Below are 17,841 nucleotides of genomic sequence, written 5' to 3' on the forward strand. Positions count from 1 at the left end.
GTTAAAATTTGGAAGGTGTGGAGGTTTTCCCGTAGCCTCCAGTGTAGTATGCAAAAGATTTGGTGTTCAGTTTTCACAGTGAACTTATAGTTTTGGCTGAGAATTTTTGGTATTTGGGAAAACTTCAAATTTTCTATGAAAACTAAAATTCCCGGGTCATCATTTGAATTTGATCAAAATCGAACTATAGATATAGGCTCATTCCCGGGAGCTTAACAAAAAAGCTTCAATCGAATTTTCAATCGAGGCTTATTTAAATGTGTCGAAAAAATTTGGGAGGCTCTGGGGGTGAAATTTTCGTGATTTGGAAGTTTTGCCATAGCCTCCAGTGTGTTCTCTAACTGATTTCGAGGTTGGTTCTCCGATACAATCAGCCGTATTGGCTGAGAATTTTTCGTAATTTTTTGTCTTTTGCAGATTTAATATAATAAGACTATAGAGTATCATGGTATCAAATTAATACTTTCAAGACAAGTACTCCCAACACAATACTTCGAATAACAACCTCTGAATGCAATTGACGATCGCTACTTCAAAACTCGAATCAGATACCTTACTACTTATTTTCTTTAAAAGTAGAAAACAAATTAACAAAAATATACTAGTTGCATCAAGAGTATATTAAGGGCTTTGGATTCTTGTCTGGACAAATATTTTTATTGTAGTATAATATTTTATTATATTTGGGTTGTATTTCATAGTACATTATTTCCTTCATCAATAGTTGTCATTTGCAGTTGCCAAAGTCTCCATGGTATATTGATAGTACGAGTTTCAATAAATTATTCTTTTTGATATTAATCATCCAAGTGTTTACTATATACAATCTCTTACAATTCCATACCTTCCAACATTCAGAAACATTAATGCTTATCAAATCCACTGAATCCATGGAAACCGATCTTTTCTAAGACTTTCTAAAAATATTAGAAATTTTTTCAAAATTTCTATTTTTTTTTATATTTTCAGGCATTCTTTATAATGCTTCCTGAGAAATTGCTCATCAACTCATTCTATCCAATCACTACTGACAAGTGTCCCGTGGTAGAAATTCTGTTGCGTTAATTATTTCAAATCTCAAATGTCATGGGTCAGCTGCAGGAGAATCCAATTAGCCACAGTAAAATGTCGTCATCGTATTGTCCATGGATTTGTTCATTAGTTCTTTTGGTGTTGATTCCGTTAGATGACAACATTTTACGGCGTTTGATTTTGATCGGGGTTTTCAAAACATAAATTTGTCGAAAATATTGTCCTTATTAGATTTATCCATATCAATCACTTGATGACGTCATATTAGTAATTCAAAAATAATCATTCTTCAAGATTTTTTCTAGAAGTGAAGTTCATACTGTGATATTTGAATTAATTGAAGTTATTGAAACAATTTGAGTATTGATAACACGAGAAACTGAATTGGTTTCTTGGACCATGATCAATCTCTAGTAATCTAGAACAGGCTTTCTCTGCATGTAGTTATAGAATGTGTCTATCGCACAAAATATTCTCTTGTTCGATGTTCCTTTAACTAGAGATTGATTGCTATTGTGTAACAAGTGGAATCAGTTACTTATTATTATAAAAGAGTAATTGGATATTTCAAGTAGTTTCACTCTCTTTCCATCATTTTGCTGATTCTAGAATTGAAGAAAATCGAAAAAGTGTACGGATAGGAAATTTTGCCTCCTTTAACTTGAAGAATAATTGATTAGAACTTTTCTAAACCACATTTATCGAAAAAGAGAGCACACGTTTGAACTGTTCTGAAGTGAAGTTGATATTCTGATACATATTAATTTTGAATAACATGGAATCAATTTATCAATAAAGTAATAACATGAATCAATTGTTATCACTTGGAAATTGTAGAAGTAGTATTGGTTCCTACATGATTAACAAACTCTTGTAATCTCAACAATGGATACATATTCCATTGTTGGAGCAATCTACAAAGCCGAACAATGTTCAAGACCAATCCAGCCTTTTATGTCTTTGGTAAGACCTTGAAGATGGTCTCTGTGATGTCTTTTTTCATCCTATTCAAATATTCTGCCAAGAGCATTCTTCTTCAATGGCAAAGAATCACGTATTGTTTTTGATCAAAGTGGAATGGATGTGAGTGACTCGCCTACTCTCTTGCTTACTGCTTCCCACTCATCGAAGAGCTCACTTTCCCGTTCAGACCTTCCTACTTATTTTCCTAATCCCACAAAGGCTAGAGCATCCAACAACATCCTATAAAATTCTACCAAAACTTTAAAACACATTGAGATCTATCGGGAAGTGCACAGCTCTTCATTCTGAAAATAATGATGCCAAAATCTTCAAAATCGAATCATGAAAATTTGCAGATTGTGGCTTTTTCTCATAAATTGACCTGTTGAACAGTTCTCGTTAATTAAAAAGAGACAGTCTAATGTGACCGTTCAATTTATCCTCATTTGAATTAATATTTAGACACAGGGTAGTATAGAGAAACGAGACATTGTTTAGCATTTACTAAATTAAGATTTCACTAAAGTAAAAAGAATGAACGTTCTAATGGTAGAAATAAAGGGCATCAATACTGATAATGATAACTTTATTTATTTAATTCAAAAGTGATTAAACACATAATGATAAAATGATTGGGAATGGAAAAACAGGTAAAAGAAAATAATAATATTCGTATTGCTTTTATTGGTGGGGAGTCTCTGACGGAAGTTCCACCCCGCCCCTGAGTATATAATTAAAGCCGTCAATGGGCCTTATAGCATCAATACTAAGCGAGACTTTTCTCAATAAATCGTCATTCAAGTAACAAATTTTCCACTACTTTCTTCAGACTGTTAGCGCCAGCTGGTCGTGGGTTCGAGCCCCATTATGTCATGGAAATTTGATTATCTCATAAAATCACCCTCGCACTTTTTTCCATTATCCACGCCTAAGCAAAAAGCTCATGTGGTTATGATCCGCTATGAAAAAATTTAGAATAAAAAATAAAACAAATCGAATATGGAGAAAGTTTTTCAAGTTTCACTATATAGAAAAAAACTGATGTTTACATTTTAAAATGAAGTGAACTATTATAGCCCATCTAAGATGGATATTTGTTACAGAAGAAATCAACACTGCAAAAACGATAACTACCGTATATTAATATTAATGTCGATAATGATGACCAGACAATATTCTGAACGTCCGTTTACCTACTTACCAACCACAAATCTTTCGTCTAATCTGTATCTGGATGAAATGATTTTCCATATTCACCAAGGACTCTCGAACAATAATCCATGGTCAAACTCTCAATCATTTCCAGTCCATAATCAATGTTATCCAATGTGTACCTTATAAATGGAATAAATAAATATAATTTTACTGTCATAACATTCATAGAATAAAAGACTACGTCAATACACAAAATATAACACACTAATAGAATTGAGATATCACTGCTTACAGCATGAGCTGTGACTCTTTATCACAAAATGATAATAACTGAAAGTTATTAAAGTAAAATAACTGAAAGTTATAAAGGATGACCTGCGTCTGTAGATAGGTTTATGTAGGCTAATATAGTCGTTATAGTTGTGTATTGTTATGTTATGATTGCTTATGTAGGATTATGCATCTGTTATACCTTATAACTGTATATCATGTTAAGCTTATGTTAGGATTATGAATCTGTTCTACTTTATACCTGTATATTATGTTATATATAATAATAGCCTACTGAGCAATTATTTCGATTACAAAGTGAAGGATAATAGATTTTCACAGTCTATTCGAGCTGAATACCAATTGTTCCACTCCCCTGATAATTTTAAGGTGTTGAAGAAGATTAGCAACATCTCATTATTTCACAAGTTGTATTATTGCTTTCACCAGGAGGTCGATTTAAATACCGTTGGAAATTATGCTTGAAAATAGAAATTGTCCGCATCATCTAATAAAGAAATACAAACCAGCTACAATTGTAGACTCGAATTAAGCAGACTCGTTTTTCTTGTACCGTTTACAGGTTAGTCCTCTCGCTAGTGCATTGAATGACGCAATACTGAAGACCGAGGCTACCTGAAGTTGAATCAGCTGACCGCAGTTGAAAGACCAACTGGTTTCAAGCCGAATAAAACAACCTTTCTTTGAATTTCTGTCAGAAACGTGGAACATTCTCCAAGTGGCTCTTTATCCAGCTGCTGTGTCCCTCTACCGTTCAGATAAACGGCCAATTTTTAAGCGTGATTACACTGTCGTTAAAATACTATTTCAATTCAAGTTGATGTAGCAGAAATGGGGAAATGGGTCAAACACTCAACTAACTCAACTTTGAAATTGAGTTGCATTCTAATCTCTGTCAGCAGAAAATTGCTTCTGTCTACATTGTCAAAAATCGTTAATTTGATGTTTCTTACTATACTACAATCTATAGTTTATTATACATTTTTACAATTTATTCAACTTCATTTTCCATTCAGAATATATTCTGTTAGAAGAGCATCTACTAACCTGTTGCTAAAGAAGTTAAAAAGGATCATGTGAACAAAAAAGGAATTTGATTACAGAATGTTCAAAAATGTATGAGCCAGTTTCAATTATAGTAGTTTTAATCACGGGCTCAAAATCAAACGATGTCAAATCAAATTAATCACAAAATACATGAGTTTATGAATATGTAAATGTCTATGAACATTAAAATGAAGAACATACACAAGAAAGAGATGATGTTGTTCCGTGAAATGGTTTAGGTCTTCTCTCACCATTGAAAAGAAGAAATATAATCTTATCCTTTGAAATAATTATTTTTAGAGGTATAAAACAACGATTCGATGAGACAAAAATATTTCTTGCAAAATGTTTTGAAGTGAAATATTCACTCGAGGGCATGCAGGAGTTACATATTATTGGAATGTAATCCTATGGCAACACTTGAAAACTTGATTATCTACTTCTTCATAGACTTTTTTCTGGCAGCTAAGCTGGCTATTAGCTTGGAGTAAAGACACCGTTAAATTAATTATTGATTACTTGTCTGTGCTATTAGTGAGACTATGACCTTTAAAAACACCTTCACTTTTGAAAAATTTCTTGCAACTGGATCACCTTCTATGCTATACTTCTTTCATTTGCAAAAACTCTTTTCTTCTTTCTTGTGAGTGAGAAATTTCACGACTTACAATGAAAAATGTTTCTATGGAGTTGACCTTTTTTTACCAATTCATTCCATCAATTTTGAATTGTGAACCATTCTATTTAAAATATTATGAACTAAGAATGTGAAAATAATATGGGCAAAAAGTATAAGACTATAATTAATTCATTGTGGAATTTTGAACATTATAAATTATAACAATTAAATGCCATTGTGTCAGTACATCATCAATATAAATCGGAATGATTTACAATCATCGCTTTAAGAGATATGAAAGCATTCATAATTTGAGTAATGGACATCCATGATAATTCGAGTGATCATTGAGTAATAACTCGACGAATTTTCATAATTTAAATAATGGTAATCTATGATAATTGAAAGTAGAGTGATCATTTAGTAATAATTTGACAACATTGTAGAATCTTTAACAGTTCTATTGAAAAAATTTCAGCATTCTAGGATTAGCCTAGTTTTACTGTAATCTATAAAGATAATTGTGATCATTGAGGAGACTCAATAATTAATAATGACAGAGCAAGTAGTGTTGTCTCTGTCTACTCAGTCGTCTCTGTCTTGTCAGCCGCAGTGGCCTGCAGATTATTTCGTAACAGCGTTGCACAAGACACCGAGAACCACGCTTAATACTTTCACTCCAGCATGAGTTTTGTTTTTGCCAAATGAGATAAGTGCAATTTGGTTACAGGGTGAACTGGCCCTGGAATTGTTCAAGTTTGTCCGAAAACTCCTTTGTATGTTGAGAAATCTTTACTTTTTGAGTAGGCTTCAAAGTAGTATATTGAGTATTGTAGTTTAATTATTTTCGAATTTCTGTCGTGTCATATACTACCAATCTTAACTTGATTTTGTAGCGTTATTTGACGAAAAATTGAATTAAGCTTCCAAATAGATAGGGTACAATTAGCATATGACTTGTTCAGGCGTGTTCAAAATGATGCGTTACTATTTTTTAATTATCATTGGATGAAGTATAAATAATTGAAAGAGCTACGCTTTTACAAACTTATTTCGTAGTTTCATGGCAATTCACTCGGTGGAATGGTATATATTATTCAAAATACGAATTTTATCTCTTTCTCTCTCTCTCTCTCTCCCTTAGATAATGATAGATTCTGAGTAGAAGCTGTGTCAGGTTCGAGCTCCTCGTTTTTAACGCTTTTCGTTAGTTCAAAGTTGGATTTTCGAATTCAAATTCGTGTCATCGTGCGCAGTTTTCTTTGCTCTATACAGTTGTCAGTATACAATTTCTGTATCTTCCGTGTTGTGGCTGCAAATAGTGTGTAAACGAATATTAATCATGAGTTCACCGAAACTTACTGCTGTGACTCGTTCTCAGTCGGGCAAAACAGCAGATAAGCAGTCATCGTCATCGTCGCAGTCGTCCTCATCAGCCGTGAAAGATAAGGTGCCGCAGCAGACGACAGCTACTGCTTCGAAGCCAGGCTCTGCCTCTGAGCCGGCTCGCCCTTTATCACCGGCTGTTATCTCAGGTATTGAGAACAATTTCGTAAATAAAATTCTGAATAACAGCAATGTATATGACAGATTAGTTAGAGACGTTTCCATCCTGGTCATCGAGGGGTTGACAGCATCTCTGAATTCTGCTATTCTTCAAATAGTGGATCTTCAAAAAGAAGTATCTTCGTTGAAAGAGCAGCTCAAGCTCAGAGACGAGAAAATCAAGCAATCATCTAGTAGCATTGACGATTTAGAGCAGTATCAGAGAAGAAACTGCATTCGCATATTCGGAGTGCCAGAATCAAATAAGGAAAACACTGATGAACTAGTGATCGATGTTTGCAAGGACAAGCTGGGTGTTAATATCGAGCTGCAAGACATCGATCGCTCGCATCGCGTGGGGCGTCGGCTGGCCGCTGCGGCCTCCACCATCCCGCCACCACGACCCCGCGCCATCATTGTGAAATTCGTCAGCTATCGCCAACGGAATGCAGTTTTTTCTCAAAAGTAAAAGCTGAAAGGTACTGGCGTTGTTATAAGGGAAGACTTAACACAACGTAGAATACAGGTCTATAATTCATTATGTGAAAGAGTTGGGTATAAAAATGTGTGGTCTTCTGATGGAATTATTTATTGGAATGACACTGAGGGTAAAAAGCACAGTGCAACCAACCAGGTCTGAGATATGTATTTACGCTTTAAGTTTTCAATTAGAAGCCTAGAAATTTAATTCAATACAATTAGAAATTATGTAAACATGAATTAACTTCTTTTTTTTTTATTTGTTCCATTTATTCATAAACACTATACACAGCATTTATTTCATTTCTTCTCTCATACTTTCGGTCTCAAGTACTGTTATTTTATTATTTTTTTTTAATTTTCTATTGATCTCCATATTTATTGATGATTGATTTTCTCAACTTTTGTGCTGTACTTGATTATTAGTAGACAATTATTTCAAGTTTGATTTGAGGCTAAGCCTCATGCCAGCTTCTCAAAGGATATATTATTTATGTGTATATTGTTTGTATTACTTCTTAAATTGAATCATTGATTGAAGTGGGATTATTTGTATTATATTTATACATAAATATTCTTATTATTATTATTTTTATCACTTATCTATTGATCTAATAATCTAATGATCAGTTAATGCAGTTGCATCTTCTCTCTTCTTCACTGTACCTATTTTATTTCTTCTCCTTATAATAATTCGATTTTTGTTCCTTAAATTTATGTCAGTTGAACTCCATGGAGCTTATTTCAATACAATCATTGTCTCTCATTTTAATGTGCAACTATGGTCGTTATTCGTTCTTTTGCTTCATCATAATAATAGCAAACTATTGTAACCTCTATTTTACATTACTTCAGTTAATTACTCTAAATATTATCCACTGTTTCGTTATTATCATAAATTATAATTGCTCCTCATGTTGGGTTCTTGACTAGCACGTTCTTATTCTTTAGTTTGTCAAGAATCTTCTGCTTTGAAGCTAGTAATGGTTGACAAGCTCTTGTATCCAGCTTTTATAATCTAGATATAAAGTACAGTTCAGTTTCTGCTCGAACCTTCTGTCATTATGATTGGCGATTTACTTTTTTCAGGTAATTTTATAATAACGTGTGTATGTGTGTGTGCGTGTGTGTATGAGTGGTTTAAATCCTTTGTTTATTACATCAACTATGTATTGGTTAGCTCGACTCTTGCCTTCATGTGCCCTGGCTCTTGGTCTTGTCATCATTCTCATGAGTGTAGCTCCAGATGATAGTGCAGCCGCGCCAAGCACAAAGGGCTTGATTGAACAAGCTTTTTCGCCTCACAAGAATTTTTTAAAAATATGTCATGTGAATGCGCAGTCACTGCAGTGTCACATTGATGAATTCCGTGATTTGTTTGGCACACAGATCTGTGATGTGATGTTGGTCTCTGAAACATGGCTGAAGCCTTCAATTTCGTCAAAGGCTATTCACATTGATAATTTTAGCATTTTCAGGAATGATAGGCTTCATAAGAATGGTGGGGGAGTTGCTGTTTTTGCAAAGGAAGATTTGAAAGCCAAAGTTTTATTCCAGTCCGACAATTCCAGACCGAACAGGCCTGAGTTTATGTTTATTGAAATAGTTGCGGCGAATTCCAAAGTGTTGATTGGAGTTTGTTACCGCCCTCCACACATAGGATATATGTGTGAAATCGAGGACGCTCTCCTGCAGTGTATGCCGGCTTATTTGTATAACACATTTGTATAACTTTTCACTTCTATCTTCCATTTTTCCAACCTACTGGAAATACTCAGCCGTCTTACCCCTCAATAAAATACCAAATCCCGTTTCACCGTCTGACTTCAGGCCCATACATATTCTCTCACCCCTTTCTAAGGGTTTAGAGAGAGTAGTGCATCAGCAGGTTAATAATTATCTTACAATGAACAATTCTCTAAGTGATTTTCAATCTGGTTTTAAGAAAGGCCACAGTACCACCACTGCATTGCTTTGTGTGACTGAGGATATTCGTAGACCGATGGATGGAAGACTGGCTACTCTGCTAGTGCTGATAGATTTCAGTAAAGCTTTCGATTGCGTCTACCACCCTCTCCTGTTGAAAAAACTGAGGAATTTGGGGTTCTCCACTCATGTAGTGGATTGGTTTGGTTCCTACCTGAGTAACAGGTGCCAATCTGTTAAGTACAATGGGTTCTCATCTGGCTATCACATTTTAGGGAGTGGCGTTCCCCAGGGGTCTGTACTTGGGCCTCTTTTGTTCAGTATATATATAAATGATGTAACCAATATCTTCAGATTCTCCAAACAGCACCTATATGCCGATGACCTGCAATTGTACTTTGACTTGAACGACTTTACTGCTACAGTTGACAATATGAATAGTGAACTTGAGACTCTTACGGACTGGACTTTGAAACATGGACTTAGAATTAATGAAACGAAATCCAAGGCAATAATTATTGGCTACACTAAACTCATGACTCGCCGAGGTTTCAACTTTGATAATGGACCATACTTCAAAATAAACGACATAAATTTGAATTACAGTGACTTTGTTACAAATCTGGGACTGACAATAGACAAAACACTCGACTGGACGAAACAAATCAACACCACCTGTAATAAGGTATTTGCAGGTATCCACTCGCTTAAGAAAATTAGTGACTTCATTCCACTTCATGTGAAAGTGATGCTGGTTAAGTCATTAATTTTCCCATACTTCTCTTACGGTGACATTGTGATCAATGACATGACTGTGGCCTTGTCTGAGCGACTGCAGAGGGCTCAGAACTATTGCATCCGGTTCATCTTTAATCTAAGAAGAGATGATCATATCACCCCATTTTTCCAGCAACTACATGTGTCAAAACTCAAGAAAATGAGGGAGTATCACATTCTGATGCTGCTTCATGACCTTTTGCATGTAAAAACCCCAGGTTATTTGGCACATAAATTTGTTTTTATTGGAGATCGTAGTGAGAGAGGTACCAGGCAGGGCTCCCAACTATTGGTTATTCCAAATCATAGAACATCTATGTATAATAAATCATTCCATGTATCAGCTTGTCGGATCTGGAATCTGTTGCCTCCAACTGTGAAGAGTATTGGCGATCGAGCTCTGTTTGGCGCGGCAGTATTGAATTGGCTGGGATCTGGTGGCGCAGATTAGGCTTGGGTCGGGTTCAGCTTTATTTTTATTGTCTATTTACATTGTATCAGTCTACATGAATTTAACTCATTTCCACCTTTTATGCAACTACAGATACAAAAATACTTCATCTTAATATATTGTTTTGATAATTATTATACTTTGTAAAATCTTTATTTTTAGGGTTGTTTTGTGTGCATGTGTGAGTGAATGGCAACTTGATTAGATCTTCATTTCTGATAGGTTTTCCTATAGATTTATCTAGTGGAATTTGAAATATTGTTTCCAATTGTATAAATAAATAAAGTTTAAAATTCTCTTTTATTATAATATGTTATTGTATTTTGATAAATAGTTTTATTGACTTATATATTAATCTTATGTAATCTTATTACATAATATGTAATCTATTTTTTTCTGTTCTTATGTAAATTTGTCTTCTTTTGTGAAGGGTTGTGTGGCAGAGAGGACCAGGAGTCCTAATTCCGCCCTAATAAATGCATATAATCAATCAATCAATCAATCTCTCTTCAATTTTCATTAGTGTTGATTGGAAAAACATGTTGAACCATGAAATGATATTATTGATTATCCGTTTCCAAGAATATCAAACTCCGATAGGTTATCTGATCAAACTCCGCTGATGTATGTTGTAGAAACTTCAATACATTCTGAAAGAAAATAAAAATACGAAGTTTCTATATTAATGTAAGTAAAAAGCATATAGTTAACAAATCTTTACCGAATTATCCTCTACTCAAGTGAAATAAATTACAATTCATTCTAAACTTATGTCATGACCAAGAGGGTTCTTTAACATGAATTATTGTTTGAAATAATCTGAAATAACTAACAAATGACATGTAAAGCAGATGGAGACTGTTGCATTGTTGTGGCAGACTTTAGCCGCATGCCTTGGCTTGCACTGCATAACCCCCAGCGGTGTCCTATCACTATGGCTACCATATCTCAGTTAATATCAGATACAAATCGATAGGTAATTAAATTTACTCAAAAAAGTTATTCTTGTAATTTTTTGGTAAAACCAACGGTTTCTGAGTTATTTAAGAAACAACATTTTTAATGGCCGCCATTTCGTTTTATGAGTTTGAAAAATTATCATAATTTTTGATAGCTTTGTCTAGCTGTTATAAATGATTGTGCAAAGTGTCAATTTCGTATGTTCAACCATTATTTAGAAAAAAAATAAGTGAAAAAAGCAAAATGGTCGCTGCATGTGAGTAACTGAAGACTTCCGGACAATTTGAATATGATATTTATATAAGTTTGTTACCCAGGAACAATGCCCTAGTGTATTGGTAGGCAGTTCGTAAGCACCCTGTATATTCTAATCTACATAAATGAAGATATCTAATCTAATATAATCTATATAATAGAAGAGAGTAGGGTTGTGTTTGTTCGCATCAAAACATGTTAACTTTGTGGATTGCATTCCGAAAAAACCGGATTGATTCAGATCTCCAAATTTTTCACATAGATTCTAAAAATATCAATTTCGTGCACCTCGAAGCCCAAATTTCAATTTTCCTTCTAGATTTTTCAGAATTAGTGTTTAAATTTGATTCATGGAACATCATACGACATACCTACATTGTTGTAGATGTGTTTGCATAAAGGAAGCTCATAGAGAAATTGATACTCTGGTAACAATGTATTGTAATATGTGTTTCGATACAGGAAGCTCATGTTTCAGTACCGGAGTTTTAATACAAATGATGGCAGCTTATAGCGATTGTGATAATATTATATTATTATGAGTTGTTGAGTTTGAATAACAACATTTTATTGGTTCTCAATCTTTGAAATTCTCGAAAAGCTGTTTTTCTCATCTTTAAATACGATATTAAACACTGAAAATCATCTACTGTACCATTCAACACTACCGCCGCCGGTACGAGCAGTGAGTTAAATATTATGTTATAAAATTATGTAAGAGTTTTGATTTTAAATGAAAACAATACAATAATATAGCCAACATACAATATTCTTACGCTGACAAATTCCTAAATCGTAAAATATTGAAAACTTTTTCTTAACATAAGAGATGTATTTCAAGTATGATGAAGGTTAGGTACGGGACCGTATGTAGACTACTGAAATCCGTGTATCAGAAACGAAAATTTGTTGAACCCAATTGAAGAGCTATATTATTAAGCTTTTTGAACAAACATTTTAAATAATACGTGTCGAATTGAATCTTTTTCAAATAAAATATGCCACATTTATTTTCATTCTATCACTGAAAAGATAGGTAGGCTACGGGATGACACAAACTCTTCCAGTAAGAGTGAAGATAATGTGATGGAGGCTATAAGGTTGTTACAAGACAATCCATTCCAATAGCACTCGTAGCGTAAGGGTAAAGAGCTCGGCTTCAAAGTGAAAGGTACTCGGTTTCAGTCCCGAAGAAGTTTTAATTTTTTTGTTCTCAATTTTTTCCCTCGAAACGTATTATTATAAATTATTTTTTGAAGGAAGTTGTTTTCATTACGATTGAACTTGGATTTTATCAAATAATTATTAAATGTAAAATTTTGCAATCAAGTTAATTAATAGGTATGGTAGAACTTTAAAAAAGGAAAGAACTAGCTTAAACACGTATACACATATGTAAAGGATAGGAAAATTATGTTTGACGCATCATCATGTCTGAACTACTGGACTGATTTACTTGAAATGTTGCATATAAATTTTTAATTAACCGAGGATTCTTTCTTATAGGACTATTTTCAATTCTTCTAGATTTCATTACGTCAAGTTTTCAGTTTGTCAAGTTTTAAAAATACCCTTGCGAAGTGCGGGTTACCTGCTAGTATTCTATGTAATAAGAGAGAGTGGGGTTGTGTTTGTTCGCCTCAAAACATGTCAACTTGTGGATTGCATACCGGAAAAACGGGAATGATTTAGATCTCCAAATTTTGCACATAGATTCTAGAAATATCAGTCTCGTGCACCTCGAAGCCCAGATTTCAATTTTCATTCTAGATTTTTCAGAATTAATGTTCAAATATCAAATATCATTCATGCGACATCCGACATGAAGTTTCATACAGCATACATAGTTGTAAGATGTGTTTGTTTATAAGGTTACAAAAGACATTCAATTTGGAGCGTAGCCGTGGTGTAGTGGTAGCGCACTCTGTTTTGGAGTGCATGTTTCTCGGATTGAATCACGATTCTTCTAAAATTTTTTGTTCTTGATTTCTTCACTCGAAACGTATTATTGTAGATTATTTTTTGAAGGAAGTTGTTTTCATTACGATTGAACTTTTATTTCATTAAATAATTTTTCAATGTAAAATTTTGCAACCAGTGAAAATGAAATGGACATGGGTTTCATGCTTTATCATTTGAATCCATAAGAAAAACATGAATAGATCACAATAAAATAAGTAATAATTCATATTCTCAGGTTATAATGTACTATCAGACACAAATTCGGAGTGAAACGAACATTGTAGGTATTTTTTTGGAATTGGGGAAACAAAAGGCTGCCTGATTCAAATTGAGGAGGATCTAATCGATACTAGAATTGATGAAAGAAAATCAATATGATACTGTGACGTTTTCAAGTATTATGTCTTCTTCAGTTGTCTATAATATGATAATGGAAAGAATTGGCTTATACACGTACGGGATAGGAATTAAATGAATGACGCATTATCACGTCAGAACTACTTGATTGATTAACTTGAAAATTTGCATATAGATTTAATTTACCGAGGATGGTTATAGGCCTATTTAAAATTCTTTAAGATTTCAGTAGGTCAAGCTTTCAGTTTGTAGAGTTGCTAGTTCTAAATTATAATTGAATGCAGTTGGAGACCATATGATTTAAAAATATTGATTGAGATGAAACCTCAGCCCATTTCGAACCATAAAACTCTCAGCTAATGAAACACTGATGAGAGCCTCTTGGCATAAATCTTATCATTCTTCACCCCCCTCCGTCCCCCCACAAATATCAAAATCCGATTCAAAGCTATCAAAATCCGTATCTGATTTGATTCATTCCCTCTTCGCCTGAATTGTGTTGTGAATGTTCCGGTTAATAAGCTTAAACACGCGTTTCCCCGTCTGTAGAAAACGGTACGGTTCATTAGTTTCTTTTCAGGCTTCAATAGGTAGCTGATGACTTCTTCTATTTGAAGAGCTTTTTTAGATACCTTCTGTCCTTTCTATTCAAGAAGAAATACAGTGCTCTCTGAACTTAAGTACCATTCAATCATTGGTCTCTTTTATTCTAAGAGAAATTATATTGGAATTCTTTATTTTGATGATTACAATACACACTTATTCACATTCGATGACAATTCAGCTAACTATTCAATGAATTCTATCTAGGGATTTAGGTACGTATTTATTTAGATTGGATTTCTCTTCTTATGTGGATTTTGAAATCTGCTTGCCTTATTCACAATAATTTATCACCCTCAGCGCAAAAAATCAACTAAGTGCAGGGCAAGAGTGCCTAGGAGATGGCGAATGAGCAACATCCTCCAGGTTGGGGTTTGGGCAATGGACCAACTTCCCTTTCCCGTGGAAAATCTTTGTTGTGGTACCGCTCAATAATAAGCCTTGGGCTGGATTGGAATCAAGGGATTTAAACTGATGTGCAGTGTTGAACTGAGATGCTTGGAGGAGAAAATTGAGGGAAGCTGTGACCCGAACTGAGTTAATTTAAATAAAAAGAAGCCTTAGAGTACGATGCAGTGTTACTGGGGGCGACTCTATTTAGTCACAACGCTCAGAACAACATAATATTACATTATTAAAACTTCTCAATACTGTTCTCAAGAACCTCAGAATGTAGTTCCGGAGAAATATTCCCGCACTTCCTCTCTTTCACATAGATACTTTCATAGGATCTTACGATAAAAATCTAAAACAAGCACAGCTTCAACAGTAAAGAAGGTGCACTTCCATGGCAAATGGATAGAATTTGATAAATATAATCGATTAATTTAATTATAGTGTTATCTTACTTTTTAATTATCAATCAAGTATTTTGTAAATTTGTAGAATTTAGAGAATGTAAAAAGATGGATGGATGGAATGATTTGGTATTTTCAAATGTAATAGTGTGATATTGAGAGGGTAGTACCGGTATTGTAGTTGTTTTTGTGTATCTTATATTATTTTTCAGCTTTTTGAACTGGAATGAACTTTGATTTTTACTGTATGTTGAACCCTGCGTTTTAGTCTGAGAATTGACTCTGTCTTGTTTGAATTTGCTAACTTGTTGCTTAGTTGTCGAAATTAAAGCAATTTTCGTGCATTTTTCAAATGCAGTTTCAATTTCTTGTCGAAAAAGCTACTGTATTTGGGAATTATACTACCATTGACCTTTTTGCAGCTATGGCTTTTCTACTGGAAGTTATGCTCAAAGCTCGTGGAGGGGGAATAATTTTCAGTGAAAAGGCCTCAGTTCGAATTGAGACGTAACTGGGAAAACATGTAACGGTGTGCGAGCCTCGGTCCTCTGATTGGGCCCATTTCCCATTCAGAGGGACAAATTGTTAAGTTTCCAGTTATCAGTAATTTTTATCTAGTTGAATAGGAAACCAAATTTTATAGAGTGTAGTGACTTTCATTACGTCTGAGTTTATTGAGTTTTAGATTAAGTGTTCTCAAAAGTAATATTTGAAATTGTTGAAATGGTGAGTGCCAAACTATTGTTTGTATTTAGCTCGGAATTTAGTACATAGAATGACCGAGGCCCGAATTTAGTTGCAGCAAGTTAGCAGGTTCCCAAAATGTATAGATTAAAAATTGAGTATGTCTTCTCGACCTGAATCGATTGCTGAATGACTTTGTTCTGTTTGAAAATTTGACATGTTACCTGACTTTTATTAATTCGTTCTACCTATTTAGAGTTCAATAAACCTGAAGTTGAATTCTATTAGTATTTTTCATTGAAGTTCCTGGCTAGTAGTTGCTAGTTGCTAAAATAGGTGACAATTAGATAATGATGATAATCTGTGCATTTGAATGAACGAATCCACTAAAAGCTCCCAACCAATCAAGGATTCAAAAAGTGATTTGATAGCATAATTTTGGTAAATATAAAAGAAGGAGAAGAAACAAACCCCCTCCGTTTACATTGGTACGCAGCGGTGTTATAGTCTGCAAGAATGACTATCGAACCACATGTGTTCTTATATATTTCATATTTTGGAAGATTAACTTAATAGAGACAAATATGTCACCGGTTATAGAAATGATGTCAGGAGTGGTGTCGGGTTAAAAATACCTCCACCAGTTACACAAACACAATGTGTGTAATTCAGCAAAATCCATCCCATCTATTTCATTAATGTACTCAATATAATAATTAATGTACATTTACGACTATAGTGTTTGTTGTTAATCAATAGTGTTATAACACATTATCAAGTTCTAACCAAATATCATAGGGTAATATTATACGATAAACTCTCTACGGCAAGAAAATCTGCAATACGTATAAAAAACTAGATTTATATAATATATTATCTTCCAATAAAAAGAAAGAACGATACCTGGGGAGGGTTCAAGAACAATGACAGAGAATGAATGCGCATCCGTTTTAGAGACTGAGCCATGGAAGACTGTTTCCGAGACTGGTTCACGGCAGTAGTATAAAAAGGCGGGTTCTGGTGCACAAGTGCCCCAGAACCTGCTTTATCTCAAGGTCATCCAGGCGCCTCAAGGTCATCCAGGTCAACCACCCTAACCTCAAGGTCATCCAGGTCAACCACCCTAACCTCAAGGTCATCCAGGTCAACCACCCTAACCTCAAGGTCATTTAGGTCAACCACACCCACCTCAAGGTCATCCAGGTCAACCACCCTAACCTCAAGGTCATCCAGGTCAACCACCCTAACCTCAAGGTCATCCAGGTCAACCACCCTAACCTCAAGGTCATCCAGGTCAACCACTATAACCTCAAGGTCATCCAGGTCAACCAACCCAACCTCAAGGTCATCCAGGTCAACCACCCTAACCTCAAGGTCATCCAGGTCAACCACCCTAACCTCAAGGTCACAAAAAAAGAAAAAAAATTAAAAAAAAAAAAAAAAAAAAAATTAAAAATTAAAAAAAAAAATTAAAAAAAAATAAAAAAAAAATTAAAAATTAAAAATAAATTAAAAAAAAAATTAAAAATTAAAAAAAAAATTAAAAAAAAAATTAAAAAAAAATTAAAAAAAAAAATTCAAAAAAAAATTAAAAAAAAAAAAATTCAAAACACATAAAATCAGAAATAAATGGAAAAAAAATAGAAGTATTGAGTTCCGGGAAATTGACATAGATAATTTGCATCGCATATCCTGTCTCAATTTTTATAAGAGTGAAAGGAATAAACACTTCATAATAGAACAAATTCACATCTGGACTAAGAATAGAGTTCGCAGGAAATGATTTACACCACATATATCCTGCTTTCATTTTTTATTAGATGGGAAGGATATGCGGTCAAGAAGTGGAGCAATTTCTAGAACAGGAAACCATAAACAGCTTTACTCACAAACTAAATAAATGGGAAAAGAGGGAAAAAAGGGGAAAAAAAGGGAAA

The 17,841-nt window shown here is 34.1% G+C and overlaps 2 protein-coding genes across 3 annotated transcripts in view; one reads left to right on the top strand and one right to left on the bottom strand.

Annotated features, from left to right (window-relative positions):
• Positions 1-17,841, top strand: part of LOC111044976 — a 123,325-nt gene that overhangs the window by 30,750 nt on the left and 74,734 nt on the right. The window lies entirely within an intron of this gene.
• The window catches only part of LOC111050395 (potassium voltage-gated channel protein Shal), a 517,077-nt gene continuing 502,535 nt past the window's right edge, over positions 3,300-17,841 (bottom strand). The window contains exon 5 of the mRNA XM_039441499.1: positions 3,300-3,329. Within this exon, the coding sequence (XP_039297433.1) occupies positions 3,315-3,329 (15 nt within the window). The 3' untranslated portion in view covers positions 3,300-3,314. The remainder of the gene's footprint in view (positions 3,330-17,841) is intronic.

The sequence above is a fragment of the Nilaparvata lugens genome, chromosome X, assembly GCF_014356525.2.
Source record: "Nilaparvata lugens isolate BPH chromosome X, ASM1435652v1, whole genome shotgun sequence".
Classification (NCBI taxonomy): domain Eukaryota; kingdom Metazoa; phylum Arthropoda; class Insecta; order Hemiptera; family Delphacidae; genus Nilaparvata; species Nilaparvata lugens.